The sequence below is a fragment of the Neophocaena asiaeorientalis genome, unplaced genomic scaffold (assembly GCF_003031525.2).
Source record: "Neophocaena asiaeorientalis asiaeorientalis breed wild unplaced genomic scaffold, Neophocaena_asiaeorientalis_V1.1 scaffold438, whole genome shotgun sequence".
Lineage (NCBI taxonomy): Eukaryota > Metazoa > Chordata > Mammalia > Artiodactyla > Phocoenidae > Neophocaena > Neophocaena asiaeorientalis.
Genome location: NW_020173491.1, coordinates 5,048,171 through 5,062,069, shown reverse-complemented (window position 1 = coordinate 5,062,069; position 13,899 = coordinate 5,048,171). Strand labels below are relative to the sequence as shown.

Genomic DNA, 13,899 nt, shown 5'->3' with positions numbered 1-13,899 from the left:
CGGAAAAAAAAAAAAAAAAAAAAAGTGCCACGTGGTGTTTGTTAATTTTTTCTTTAAAGACAACAACAAGTAACACTGGAAAAGAAATGAACATTAAATAATATTAGTTCACCCTGTCAAACAAATAAGTTCACTTTCCATTTTGGACAGGTACAGGTAGAACATCAGATATCACATGATAATTTGGAACAGCTGTTGGCACATTTTCAAATACGTTAGAATTTTTTTTTTGTTTAATCCCACTGAAGTTTTTCCAGGAAGTATACAGTCATGCAATTATATTAGTAGTTGTCTGGTCACATAATATATTTCTTGAGCTCTACAAAAGATTCTATGACATAAATGACGATTATATAGTTTAATAAGTATTTGGAAAGGTATATTTTTTAACTGAAGTAGAGTTGATTTACAATGTTGTGTTAGTTTCAGGTAAACAGCAAAGTGAATTCAGTTATACATATATATGTATATATTCTTTTTCAGATTATTTTCCGTTACAGGTTATTACAAGATATTGAATATAGTTCCCTGTGCTATACAGTAGGTCCTTGCTGTTTATCTGTTTTATATATAGTGGTGTGTATCTGTTAATCCCAAACTCCTAATTTATCCCTCCCCCACCCACTTCCCACTTTGGTAACCATAAGTTTGTTTTCTGTGTCCGTGAGTCTATTTCTGTTTTGTATATTGGAATGGTATTTTAGATATAAATTGCCAACGTGCCAAGCTTTTATCAATGGCTAAAAGATACAGAATGTTAGCTTCTCTGGAGAATAAGCTTTATTTTCTAGCTAGTTTAAACCATTATATAAAAATTCTACCTCCTCCTCTCATATCAAGGGATGGTTCTGAAACAATTTCATCATATGGAGAAGCCAGACATGGCATTAAATGAATAAGATACCAGTTTACAGGAGGCTCACCTAAATGAAGCCCAACGGAACTCAACCTTTCAGAGAGTGAAATAAAATTTAAAATCTTCAAGTGACCCAGGAAATGCACTTCATGTAAGTGCTAGGATACTCTGATTTCATGGGAGTATATTTCTAATCTGGCTGTTAACAGATTTTGCTGGTTAACATACTTTATATTTTGCACTCTGTAGAAATTCGCACTATATCAGTCATCATATTTTCTATATAATTTTCATTGTAAATTGCTTATGACTTGGCAGCCATCCCAAGACAAATGGGCTAGACACTTATTTGGCCTAGCTCCCAGCTGCAAGATGCTGAGCCGTCTCTCCCAAAAGAAGTAGGCACTCTTCCCAAGTCACCGCCCAGGCCTTGCTACAGCTCTCACAAGGAGTCTCGTGATCATGTGTCATGTGCTACAAAGTGACACAAAATGTGTGTTCACTCATTCATTCAGTAGTTCATTTTTCGTTTATGGAAAATTTATGGAATATCCATTTGTACCAAACGCTGTATAAGTGCCGTAAGTATAATGATAAAAACAAGTTAGGGGCTTCCCTGGTGGCGCAGTGGTTGAGAGGCCGCCTGCCAATGCAGGGGACACGGGTTCGTGCCCCGGTGCGGGAAGATCCCACATGCCGCGGAGCGGCTGGGCCCGTGAGCCGTGGCCGCTGGGCCTGCGCGTCTGGAGCCTGTACTCGGTGGCGGGAGAGGCCGCAGCGGTGAGAGGCCCGTTTTCCCCGGGGGGGAGAGGCCCGTGTACCGCAAAAAAAAAAAAAAAACAAGTTAGGTCCTGTTACAGAGCATCTCATAGTTTAACAGTAGAAACAGAAATAGGGACCAGGAGTTAGAGATTTAAGGCTTCTCACAACAGAAGTATGAATATACTAGTATGGGAGCAGGAAATAAATTATTAGGAAGGGAGTCTGGACAATTCTCATTTATTGAATACATATTTATCGAGCAAATATTATTTGCAAAGCACAAGGCGCTAGAAATACAGAGAAAGCAAAACTTCTGTATGTTCTCCGGGAGCTCATATTTATATATATAGTATAAGTATATAGTATACATAGTTCATTCTATACACATATATATATATAGAGAGAGAGAGAATTTTACTTATTTATTTAGTATTTACTTATTTCTTTAATGAAATATATTTACTTTATATTTTAGATTGTGTATTGTTGTATTACTGTGTATTGATGTATTTTAGATTGTGATATGTGCTACGGAGAAAAACAAACCCAAGTAAGTAAGATAGGAGTGCCGGGGTGATTGTCCCTATTTTACACAGGATGGGCAGAGAAGGCCTCTGATGAGGTGACATCTGAGCTGAGAAAGGCAAGAAAGGAGCACTCAAGCCCTGCAGATACCTGGGGGGAAGAGAGTTCCAGGCTGAGGGAACATTAAGTGCAAAGGCCTTGGGGCAAGAGTGTGCTTGGTTTATTCCAGGAAGAGCAAGAATGCCAGAGTGGGAAGAGGAGGAGGTGGGGAGAAACAGGAAATGAGGGAAGAGGAGCAGTCAGGAGCCAGATCTTGCCCTGCTTTGTAAGTGACTGTCAGGGACTAGGCTTTTACTCTGCGAAGATGGGAAGCCACTGAAGGGCTTTGAGCAAGTCTAGTGAGCTGATATATGTTTTAAGAAGGACACTACTACTGATGCTATGTTAAAACAGTCTGGAGAAGAAGAAGTTAGGCATGGCAACCCTCTGAGAAAGAGATGGTGGTAGCTTTGGCCACGGTGTACACGGCAGAGGTGGTGAGAAGCGTTCCAATTTTTAATATATTCTGAAAGTTACACAAGTGGGACTTCCTGGTATTATCCCAGAAGGGACTGTATTTAAACAAAGTCTTTAAGGATGAGTAGATACTCACCAGACAGAAAAGGGGATGTGGGTACTCTAGACCCAGGGGACAACAGGTACAAGGGCATGAAAGGATGACAGGCACAGCAAAGCCAAGGTGTAGTGAGAAACTCTGTATGACAGGAGTTTGAGGCTGGACGCTATGTCAGGCAATGGGGTGGAGACTAGACCAGGGAGGCTGTTTGGGGCCACACAGTCAATGGCCTTGTAGGGTATGCAGAGGAGTTTGAACTTGACCTCAGAGGCAAGAGAGACCCAACAAAATTTACAAAGCAAGGAGTGACAAGTCTGCCATATTTATCGGAACACAATTCTGATGGCGTTGGCGTGGGCATAAGGAACACCAACTAGGAGACTCTTAAAACTGTGGTTGTGGAAGATGACAGATGAGGACCTGATTTCACACAGTGTCGGTGGGACTGGAAAAGAAGAAACCACTTAGGGCTTAGGGAAGCCATGGAGAGAAGCTGAGGACAGCAAGGGTCCGATTTGAACAACTGGACAACAGGGATGACAGTAGAGAAGGGAATGAATGGAAGGCAGGATCCCTGTAAAATGTAAGTCATATCCTGTGGCACTTGTGCTCCAAACCCTGTCACGTCCTCTCCTCTCACTCAGTCACGGCCAGTGTACTCACTGTAGACGGCAAGTTCCTGTAGAGTCGGGCCACTGCTCTCCAATCTCATCTCCTTCTACTCTCCCCAACTCTCTCACTTCCCTCCAGATGTGTTAGCCTCAGATGCTGGTCCTCAAACATATCTTAGAGGCTTTGCTGTTCCTTCTGTCCAGAACATTCTTTCTGCAAGTACTACATGGCTTGCTCCCACACCTCCATAAGGTCTTCATTCAAATGTCACTGTAGGAAGACCTTCTGTGACCGCCCCAGTTGCAATCCCCCACCTATAGTCTCTACCCCTCGTACCTCCTTTACCATCTCCATCCAAGTCTTCCCTTCCGATATTTATTTTTCAGTTATTTCTTTAATCTCTCCTCCCTCCCTCCCACCCCCCAACCCTACCAGACTCCACAAGAAATAAGCTCAAAGAAGGCAAGAATCTTTTGTTGGCTTTCACAACTTCAACTCTAATGTCTAGAACATTACCTGGCACAGAGTAGGAGAGCTAAATACATTTGTTGAATTAAGTAAGTCATGAATACATATGGATCACGTTGAGTTAGATGTCTTCTGCAAGACTTTTGGGTAGAGCCACCCAGCGGGCAGCTGGAATTGGAGCCCCACAGGTCACAAGAACGAAAAGGGATGGACACAGAGGTTCGGGATCATCGGGATAAAATCAAAGCAATTCCAGAAGCACCAAGAGATACAGCAGGACAGCGCTTATGAGTCAGACCCAGGACCCAGACAGCCTCGATCCTGGCCTTTGACACTTCGTGCTTATAAGTCTTGAACAAAGTTTTAAGCCTCTCGGGGCCTCTGAGCCTCATCTCTAAGATGGAGTTTTAAGAACAACCTGCCTCAGAGGGTTGTGATAAGATTTGAATGAGCAAATACATATAAAGCACTGAGGACAAGCTGGCAGATGGAAGGCACAAAACGGGGAATGCCGAGGAGGGTGGCACTGTCTCAGGATAAGAGGGGTAGCACTCCTATATCTGGAATCCAGAGCTTGTTTTCTATGTAATTCATTTCCTTGTGCTCTACAGTAAACCAACAGAGGTCCTCTCTGCTCTTCTGCTTTGAGTTGTTGCTGTTGTTTTCTTTCACTGGTTTTCTCTATGACCTTATCAGAAGAAACCAAAAAACTTCTCCGAAGGCATTGTGAATTTGAGCACAATATACTGGGAAGCATACGGTATAGCAGAAAGAGCCTGGGTCTTCAGAGTCAAAAAATATGGGCTTGAACTCAAGCTCTGCCAGATTTGTAAAACAGGAATGACAGTATCTACCTTAAACACCCTGAGTCTGAAGAAGAGTAGCTGCTGAATGTATATTTGTGGAATGAATGAATGAGGCTGCTGTGAGAATGAAATGTGACAGCCTTCATCCAACACTGAGCACAGTCCCTGGCACCTCGTAAGGGTCAATAAACAGACCCAATATGGACCCTGCAAAAAGTCTTGTTTTTATGACTGGCAGCTGGGTTGGCATTCCTGCGGCTAGGACCTGTTTAAGGAACCCAATGTCAGGTCTAAACTTTTTATTTATTCATGTCATTAAAAAGTATTTTTACTTCATCTTTTAAGAGAACAGAGTTATTTTACAAAGGTTTGATTGAAGCATTCCCTTATTATAAGGTGCACTTAAAGTGATTAGATATTGGTATCAGGTTTGTTGTGGGTCTTACTGGCAAGATAAAAGTAAAGCCTTGAAAATAAACTCAAAATGGATTAGAGAGGTAAATGTAAGACTGGGCACTATAAAACTCTGAGAGGAAGACATAGGAAGAACACTCTTTGGCATAAATCACAGCAAGATCTTTTTTGACCCACCTCCTAGAGTAATGTAAATAAAAACAAAAATAAACAAATGGGACCTAATGAAACTTAAAAGCTTTTGCAAAGCAAAGGAAACTACAACTGACGAAAAAACAGCCCTCAGAGTGGGAGAAAATATTTGCAAACAAACCAATGGACAAAGGATTAATCTCCAAAATGTATAAGCAGCTCATGCAGCTCAATATTAAAAAAAACAAACAACCTAATACAAAAATGGGCAGAAGACTTAAATAGACATTTCTCCAAAGGAGACATATAGATGGCCCAGACACACATGAAAAGATGCTTAACATCACTAATTATTAGAGAAATGCAAATCAAAACTACAATGAGGTATCACCTCACACCAGTTAGAATGGGCATCATCAGAAAATCTGCAAACAACAAATGCTAGAGACGGTGTGGAGAAAAGGGAACCCTCTCGCACTGTTGGTGGGAATGTAAATTGATACAGCCACTATGGAGAACAGTATGGAGGTTCCTTAAAAAACTAAAAGTAGAATTACCATATGACCCAGCAATCCCACTACTGGGCATATCCTGAGAAAGCCATAATTCAAAAAGACACATGCACCCCAATGTTCACTGCAGCACTATTTACAATAGCCAGGTCATGGAAGCAACCTAAATGCCCATTGACAGACAAATGGATAAAGAAGATGTGGTACATATATACAATGGAATATCACTCAACCATAAAAAGGAATGGAATTGGGTCATGTGTAGAGATGTGGATGGATCTAGAGACTGTCCTACAGAGTGAAATAAGTCAGAAAGAGAAACAAATATCGTATATTAACGCATATATGTGGAACCTAGAAAAATGGTACAGAGGAACCGGTTTGCAGGGCAGAAATAGAGACACAGATGTAGAGAACAAACGTACGGACACCAAGGGGGGAAAGTAGCGGCGCAGTGGTGGTGGTGGGATGAATTGGGAGATTGGGATTGACATATACACATAAATATGTATAACATGGATAACTAATTAAGAACCTGTTGTATAAAAAAATAAATAAATAAGATTCAAAACTGTTTTAAAAAGTGAAGCCTTGATAGTCGTTCTGTTTGCCTTGGAGTCTCCTTTTGTGGCTCAGCGTATGGCTGGCTCACAGCACCTGGGCTATCCTTGTTGTTTAATTGTTCATGCACTACTTTCACCATACAAAAGCTAAAAAGGCTCAGAAGTTGCTTTATAATAATGTGCATTACCATGTACCAGGAAGCTCCTATCTATGAAAATATTAGCAAGGATTTAAGAACTGATTACATTTGGGGGGTTTACCTGTCTTAAGGATACTTTTTTAAATTATCTTTTTCCTGATTACAAAAGAATACATGTTCATTTAGATAATTTGGAAAACTAGAAAAGTTCAAAAGAGAAAAGTCTACCAGTCTGGGATATAACACTTCTGTATCAGTCCCGCAGATTGTTCTAGAGGCCACCTCCCTGGGGAGGAGTATTTGTGTGTAAAACAAAATTTAAATCACACCAGATATTATTATATCTGTCTTGCTTTTTTTTTTTTTTTTTTTTGCGGTACGCGGGCCTCTCACCGTTGTGGCCTCTCCCATTGCGGAGCACAGGCTCCGGACGCGCAGGCTCAGCGGCCATGGCTCATGGGCCCAGCCGCTCCATGGCATGTGGGATCTTCCCGGACCGGGGCACGAACCCGTGTCCCCTGCATCGGCAGGCGGACTCTCAACCACTGCGCCACCAAGGAAGCCCTCTGTCTTGCTTTTTAAATGAGCTAATGAATACATTAATTCATTCATCCATTCAAGCAAACTAATTAAATACCTACTAGGTGCCAGGCCCTATATACAGTACAGAGAATGATGGAAAGCAGCATATAAAATCATTACAATAACCTGAGACAATTAAGGTACACATGAAGTACTACAAGTGCACACAAGAGGGAGCAGAGACAACCTCTGGGCTATAGACGTGTCAGGGAAGCATCCTACAGGAGATGACACGTGAGCTGTTACTAATAACAGGTAACACAGAAGTTCTCCAAGGAAGGAAGATGGAAAGGATGTAGCAGGAAGACCCAAAATATAATACTGCACAGCTGGTCTGAGCTACTGCCAAAACCCAGTGTGGGCAAAAAGGTAAAAAAATGGGGAAGACGAGGCTGGAAATGCAGGAGCCGAGCAACAGACAGCCATTGTGGGATTTGAAGCAGAAGGTTGACATGCTTGGATTTATGTTTTGGTTTAAAAAAAAATAAAAGTCTACTACAGCTTTAAAGAGGGGCAAAGAAAACTAGAGCAATCCATAAAAGGGCTGTCCAGGTGAAAGGTAGCGAAGTTCTAATGACAATGGAGATGAGAGATGATGTCCTGGAACTGAGAATGCACGGGAGACCTGGGATTCTAGACAGGTAAGCTCATTCCTTCCTCTCTTCTTTCCATGGTTACTGAGAATCGGCTATATGCGCGACAAGCATATGCTAGGTGCTGGAGAAACCAAGCTGATGTGACCCAATTCTTATACCCCAAGAGCTAACATTCTAGTAGGAAAGAAGAGATGAAAAGGTACTATTTTTACTGTTCAGCATGCCTTTCTTTCCTTCTTTGGAACAGGGCTCCAGTTTTCCTTTGGGAAAACCATCCATCTCTGACTCACACTCCATGCAATGTGAGTGGGAATGGTCATACTCCAACCCTACTCCAAGAGTGGGTGCAGAAACTAGGTCAGGCAAACAGGAGCATCTCACTCCCCTGAACACAATGACTGATTCAGGGATAGGCACATGCCTCTAACCAGGCCAACGAGATCATTACTGGGGGAATCAGACAGACCAGGAAAAAAGAAATCACCACCTTCTTCTAAGATCCTATGTGCTTAAGACCACATACCCCCTGGGCTGTCAGAGTCCTGTACTATCAGGGGACAGCCTATCTAGCATGAAGCCACACAGAAAAAAGCCAAGCCAAGAAACAGAAAAACAGTGATCAGATGACATCTTTCAAGAAACTGGATTCAGCCATGTGCTCCTTGACATCTAAGTTAAGTAAGTCAATAAATTCCCTTTTTTGTCACAATGAATTTGTTTGTGATTTTGTCACTTGTAATTGAAAGAGTGCTGACTAATTCAGAGGCAGAGACACAGAATCGCACAACTGCAATACAATGTGACAGGTACAATCAAGTTATTTATAAGGTACAAGGAGCACAGGGGAGAGTGCGATCAATTCTATTAGTAGGTAAGGTAAGTAAAGGAACTTTCACAAAGGAGGCGATGTTTAAGTGAAGTCTTGAAAAATTAGTCATCTGGCAACAGGATAAGGGGCAAAAGGATATTCTATGCAGAAGAAACAGAAGGAGCAGAGGCAAGGAGTGAGGAAGAACACAGAATGCTTGGGGAAGAAAAGACAGTCGACTATATGCTAAAGCACTAAGTTCAGAGCAGAAAGCGGATTGTGCAGGAATTTATATATTCTGGGGGTGAGGAGACACTGGATGACCGACTCAGACCATTTCACCTCTCATTTAACCTCTCTAGACCACAGTGGCTTCATAGGTAAAATAAGGTAGAGCAGGAAAAAATCAGTGCAAATTGACAAATATTAAAAGACCTTACCTGCTGATAGAATTCATCATCTTTGGGGGTCAGATAAGGAAGCCAAGTGTCTTCAAGCTCTTCAAGAAGCCTCAGTTTCTGTTTAAAAATAATAATGATTACAGGTGACTGAACATAAACTGACCCAAAACATAAGACAATCCCTTATTTTTTCCCATAAGAGACTACCCTCCAAAATTTAGCCAACTTGAATGTAGAAACTTTTCGAGAGAGAAATTAGTCAAAAGTCAATTATAAAATGTATTCATTTAATTACTTGCACTTAAATTATACATCATATAAAACATTAACTTAGACATAATCATTTTATCCACTCTCACATTTCAGGAAGCAATTTGCTTCACTCTTGACATGTATCTTTAACATCAGGGTCTTTTTCTTCATCACTAGAGTCACCTTTTGAGTTATCCAATCAAACTCAAATTTAATTATCCAATCAGTTTTCCAGAACAAATCTTCCTGTCTGTATAATCTGCTTGAGACACAGCAGGTTTCGAATCCTTACCATCACTGAAACTCTCCAACCAAGCCACAAGTATCCATTTACATAACATCAGGGTATTTGGAGAATTTATTCATCCTGTATACATTTATTTAAGATCATATCCACTTACACATTACTTTTTTTTTTTTTTATGCGGTACTCGGGCCTCTCACTGTCGTGGTCTCTCCCGTTGCGGAGCACAGGCTCCGGACGCGCAGACTCAGCGGCCATGGCTCACGGGCCCAGCCGCTCCGCGGCATGTGAGATCTTCCCGGGCCGGGGCACGAACCCGTGTCCCCTGCATCGGCAGGCGGACTCTCAACCACTGCGCCACCAGGGAAGCCCCACGTTACTTTTTAAAAGTGATCTTTCATCCCTAGAATAATTACTAAATGTATCTTGAATATCTTTGCTTCTTTTCTTTTCCAATTTGAGAAAGAAATCTTTTCAAGCACCCACAACTAGTGTTGTCTGAGGCCATTTCAAGCTACTTTGTCTTCCAAATAGTACCCGTGCTGTTCAAACAAGGTAACTAAGAGACGACCCCGCATTATAAAGTACTTTATAAGGAACCAAATACATACAAGATGACACCCTCCTTATGAGGGATTTTTTTCAAAGAATATCTAACCTTATATTCAAGCATATGTGATATGTGTGTGTGTGTACGTGGCATATAAATAGCGTATATATATATGTGTACACAGACACACATACACATAGAAATCATCTATATACTACAGAAATTTTCTGAAAGAAAAAAACAGAAAAGGCAGAAACAAATAAAACTGCAGTACAACGTGTTATTCAGGCTGTTGTCAGCCACTAAGTCACTTTTATAAGAATTAGAAAATGGTGTGTCTTACTCTGGGCTGATGCCCCCCTACTCCCTACAGCATGACTTGGAGAACACAAACTGGATTTTAGCCCCAACCTGTCCCAATGGGCAGTGTCTTTATGCAGTGAGCAACCTGCTCAACCAGACATGGTGGCCCTGAGAATCATCCTCTCCCATCTCTGGGCAGCCTTCTCACACTAACCCATCACAGAGTAGTCCAGAGCAAATACCCCTTCAGGCAGAACTCAAGTCCTTTCTGGATCTTTTTTATAATTATCCGAAGTGAATAAAGAAAAAAGGGAATAGAAAAATAGCAACCAGTTGGCCTAAGAGAGGCAAAAGAGTAAACTTTACTCTTATGCAAAATTCTAGTCTGTTTATATAATTAAAGCTTTCTGCTTTGTCTAAAAGGTACTTTCTCATCTGTAATGATAAGACTGGCTTACCAGTTAAACTATGAAGAGTTTTCCTTTACAAAGGACCTATAATATTAACACAAACCATTGGTTTATATAAATCATTGGTTAAGAGGTTTATCTGTTTTCCACATTAGTCATTATTTGGGACACAGAAAGAACTAATGATGTTTTCATGCCTATACTTGCACATTTATGCACTCCATCACAAACTTAATCAAAACCTATACCTCAATTTTCACTTGAGGCTCAGGAAAGCCTGCATTTTCCTATGAATCTTTTACCAGTCCTTTCTATAGACAGAACACTTACATGCCCCCCAAAAAGTTTTAATGTTTAAAAAAACGTTAAAGGCTTGAACAATTAAAATGTACATGATATCTCAGACTTTGAGATGGCTCCACCTTACAAATACCACCTTAAAATCTCTTCAGGAGAGTCCATAAAGCTAATCTGCATATAATAGGGAACACAAAGGTACAGATTTCTATTAGGAGTTACATATTCCACCTTGACCAGATTAAACAGCAAGAGACCTGTCCCAAAGATGAACAAGCACCACTGGAGGCTGAAATTCCACTTATAATAAATACTTCAGTAAAATTATTATAAAAACAACCACTTCTCAGCTCAGCTGAGGTCCAGTGCATCAGACAGACAGAAAACATTATAACCTGTAAGGCTGTATCAAGAGGATAAAATTCCTTGTTATATATATAGTAGTCTGTATCTGTTAATCTCAAATTCCAAATTTATCCCTCCTCCTCCCTTTCCCCTTTGGTAACCATAAGTTTGTTTTCTATGACTGTGAGTCTATTTCTACTTGTAAATAAGTTCATTTATATCATTTTTTTAAGATTCCACATCTAAGTGATATCATATGATGTTTGTCTTTCTCTGTCTGACTTCACTTAGTATGACAATTACTAGGTCCATCCGTGTTGCTGCAAATGGCATTATTTCATTCTTTTCTTATAGCTAAGTAATAATCCATTGTGTGTGTGTATGTATATATATATATATACACATACATACATATATATATACATATATATACACCACATTTTCTTTATCCATTCATCTGTTGATGGACACCTAAGTTGCTTCCATGTCTTGTTATTGTAAATAGTGCTGCTATGAACACTGGGGTGCAGGTATCCGAAAGGATAAAATTCTACAAGAATGTTCCTACCATAGAGCAAGCAGAATATAAGTGGTCTTTTTCCACTGGGAATTTTAATTTTAATACTGTGAGCATTGTTATATCTCTATGACAGGAGGGAATGGGGTCAGGAAATCACTCAACTTAAGGCCACACAGATGAAATCTGCTCTGTACATCAACATTCACATCCTGTAATTCTACTGATTAACTAATGAGATCAATTATAAATAGCACTATTTATCAACTTAAAAAGAACCTTTGGTCATATTGCCTTGGTGAAGTCAATCAGGAATGATTATTAGATTAAACTGGTAGTTCAGGAACATCACACATTTCTTAAAAATTAAGATTGCTTTATAAAAAGGCATAGTCACTTTGAGCATAACTATAGAGAAACAAGCCCTCTCATACTCAGGAGTGCACAAGGGTACAATTCCGATGCAGGGCAACTGACAACTCCTATCAAAATTCAAATGCATTCCCTTTGATCCCAAAATCCTACTTCTAAGGATTTTAATTTCTTACTTGTACCATGTTCTGAAGAATGTATGTACAAGTTTACTCACTGGACCACTATTTGTAGACCAGAAGCTTGGAAACATATTAAAAACCACTTAGTTGCATACTTAAAAGGTTGAATTTTATGGTGTGTGAATTATATCCCAACTAAAAAAAAAAGATTAGAAACAGTGCCAGTGTCCATCCACAGAGGATGGTTAAATAAATGCTGGTACATCCACACAGTGAAATACAAAGCAACAGTAAACAAGACCGAGGAGGCTCCCTTTAGTGAAACAAAGAGCTCTCCAGGACACATGGGGAAGTGAAAGGCAAGGGAAAGAATATCCGCTTGTATTTGCATAAAGAAACATAAAGGACATGTGACAAACTACTCCAGTGGTTCTCTCTCAGGGGCAGAGGTGGGAAACAACTAGAAGGGGCCAGGGATGGAGTAAGGCTATACAAAGTATTTCCTTTTGTATTGTTTTGATTTTTGAACTCTGTAAACATATTGCCTATTCAACATATTACCAGTTATCAACTCAAGTGTATTACCTATTAATTCACGTGGAATTCAGTACAAAGATGAAGATGACATGACATCATTTTTGGCTTTATATTAGACAGTGCATACTTTTGTGATGTATGATAAAGTATTTCGGGGGTAGACTTGTAGACTAGCACAGTTAAGAGTGAAGAGGGGGAAGAGAAACAGCTCTGACAATTTCTTTGTGTCAAATGTCAAGCCGTCAGTAAACACACACGACATTCAAATGCACTCTGGAGTGGAGGCAGAAGGCGCTCGTGTTTGACTGTCAGATCTGGCTAACTGCTGCTCCCCCGCCTGAGATGCAGATAAATCCACACAGCTGGGCCTTACAGCACACTGCTCTGCGCACAGCTTCTTTGCTGTCACCCTGGTGTCAAATACATCAAGCTGTTCGCACATGCCACACAGAAAGCCAGAGGGAGTGCAAAGCCTCGGCTCTCCCACCTGCAAGAGGAGCACTTGAAGACCCCTCCGTGAGGGCTACAACCACCTCCGTAGCTCCTGCAAGGAACGGGTACACAGACACAAGGCCTTAAGTAAAACACATTGCAACTCAAAACCATAAAGGTTGGATGTCAGAAACTTTAAACCTAATAAGCTTCTGACTCACTGTGAAAAGTTAAGTTGTATCTGAGCTTCCATATCTTGTCAAATAGGCATATAGCTTGCGAATCTTACAGGTATTACCTAAAAAGATTAACTGGACCATGACTCATAATGTGAAGGTGTATCTTTCACAGATGAAGTGTATTTTCCATCCCACTGGTGTCTCTTCAGCCTCGTCAGATTATGCTAACAGCCCCTATTCTTTAACCATTTTTCATTTTCCACATAATTTTTAAACTATGAATCATATTTTGTCAGGTTCATTAAAAAATTAATTTTGTCTGAGTCTTCAAAATATAATCACAAATAAAGGCTTATGAATGTTCAATATAAAAATAAGCACCTGATCTTCTGAGGGTTTCAAATAATAAGTAGGAAAACTGACCTAGTCCTTGGGAAGAGCATAAGTAAGGGAAATCTCCCCAAGGAAGACACATCAAAACTAATACCAGAAAGACTAGTGAGAAGTAGTTAAGCCAAAAGAAGTATAAATAAATATTTCATATAC

General features: G+C 40.3%; 1 protein-coding gene across 3 annotated transcripts in view; it reads right to left on the bottom strand.

Moving 5' to 3' along the window:
- FTO (FTO alpha-ketoglutarate dependent dioxygenase) overlaps positions 1 to 13,899 on the bottom strand; it is a 376,265-nt gene that overhangs the window by 268,928 nt on the left and 93,438 nt on the right. For all 3 annotated transcript variants that reach the window (XM_024747440.1, XM_024747442.1, XM_024747441.1), the window contains exon 2: positions 8,833 to 8,910. In XM_024747440.1, coding sequence (XP_024603208.1) covers positions 8,833 to 8,910 — 78 coding nt within the window. The remainder of the gene's footprint in view (positions 1 to 8,832; positions 8,911 to 13,899) is intronic.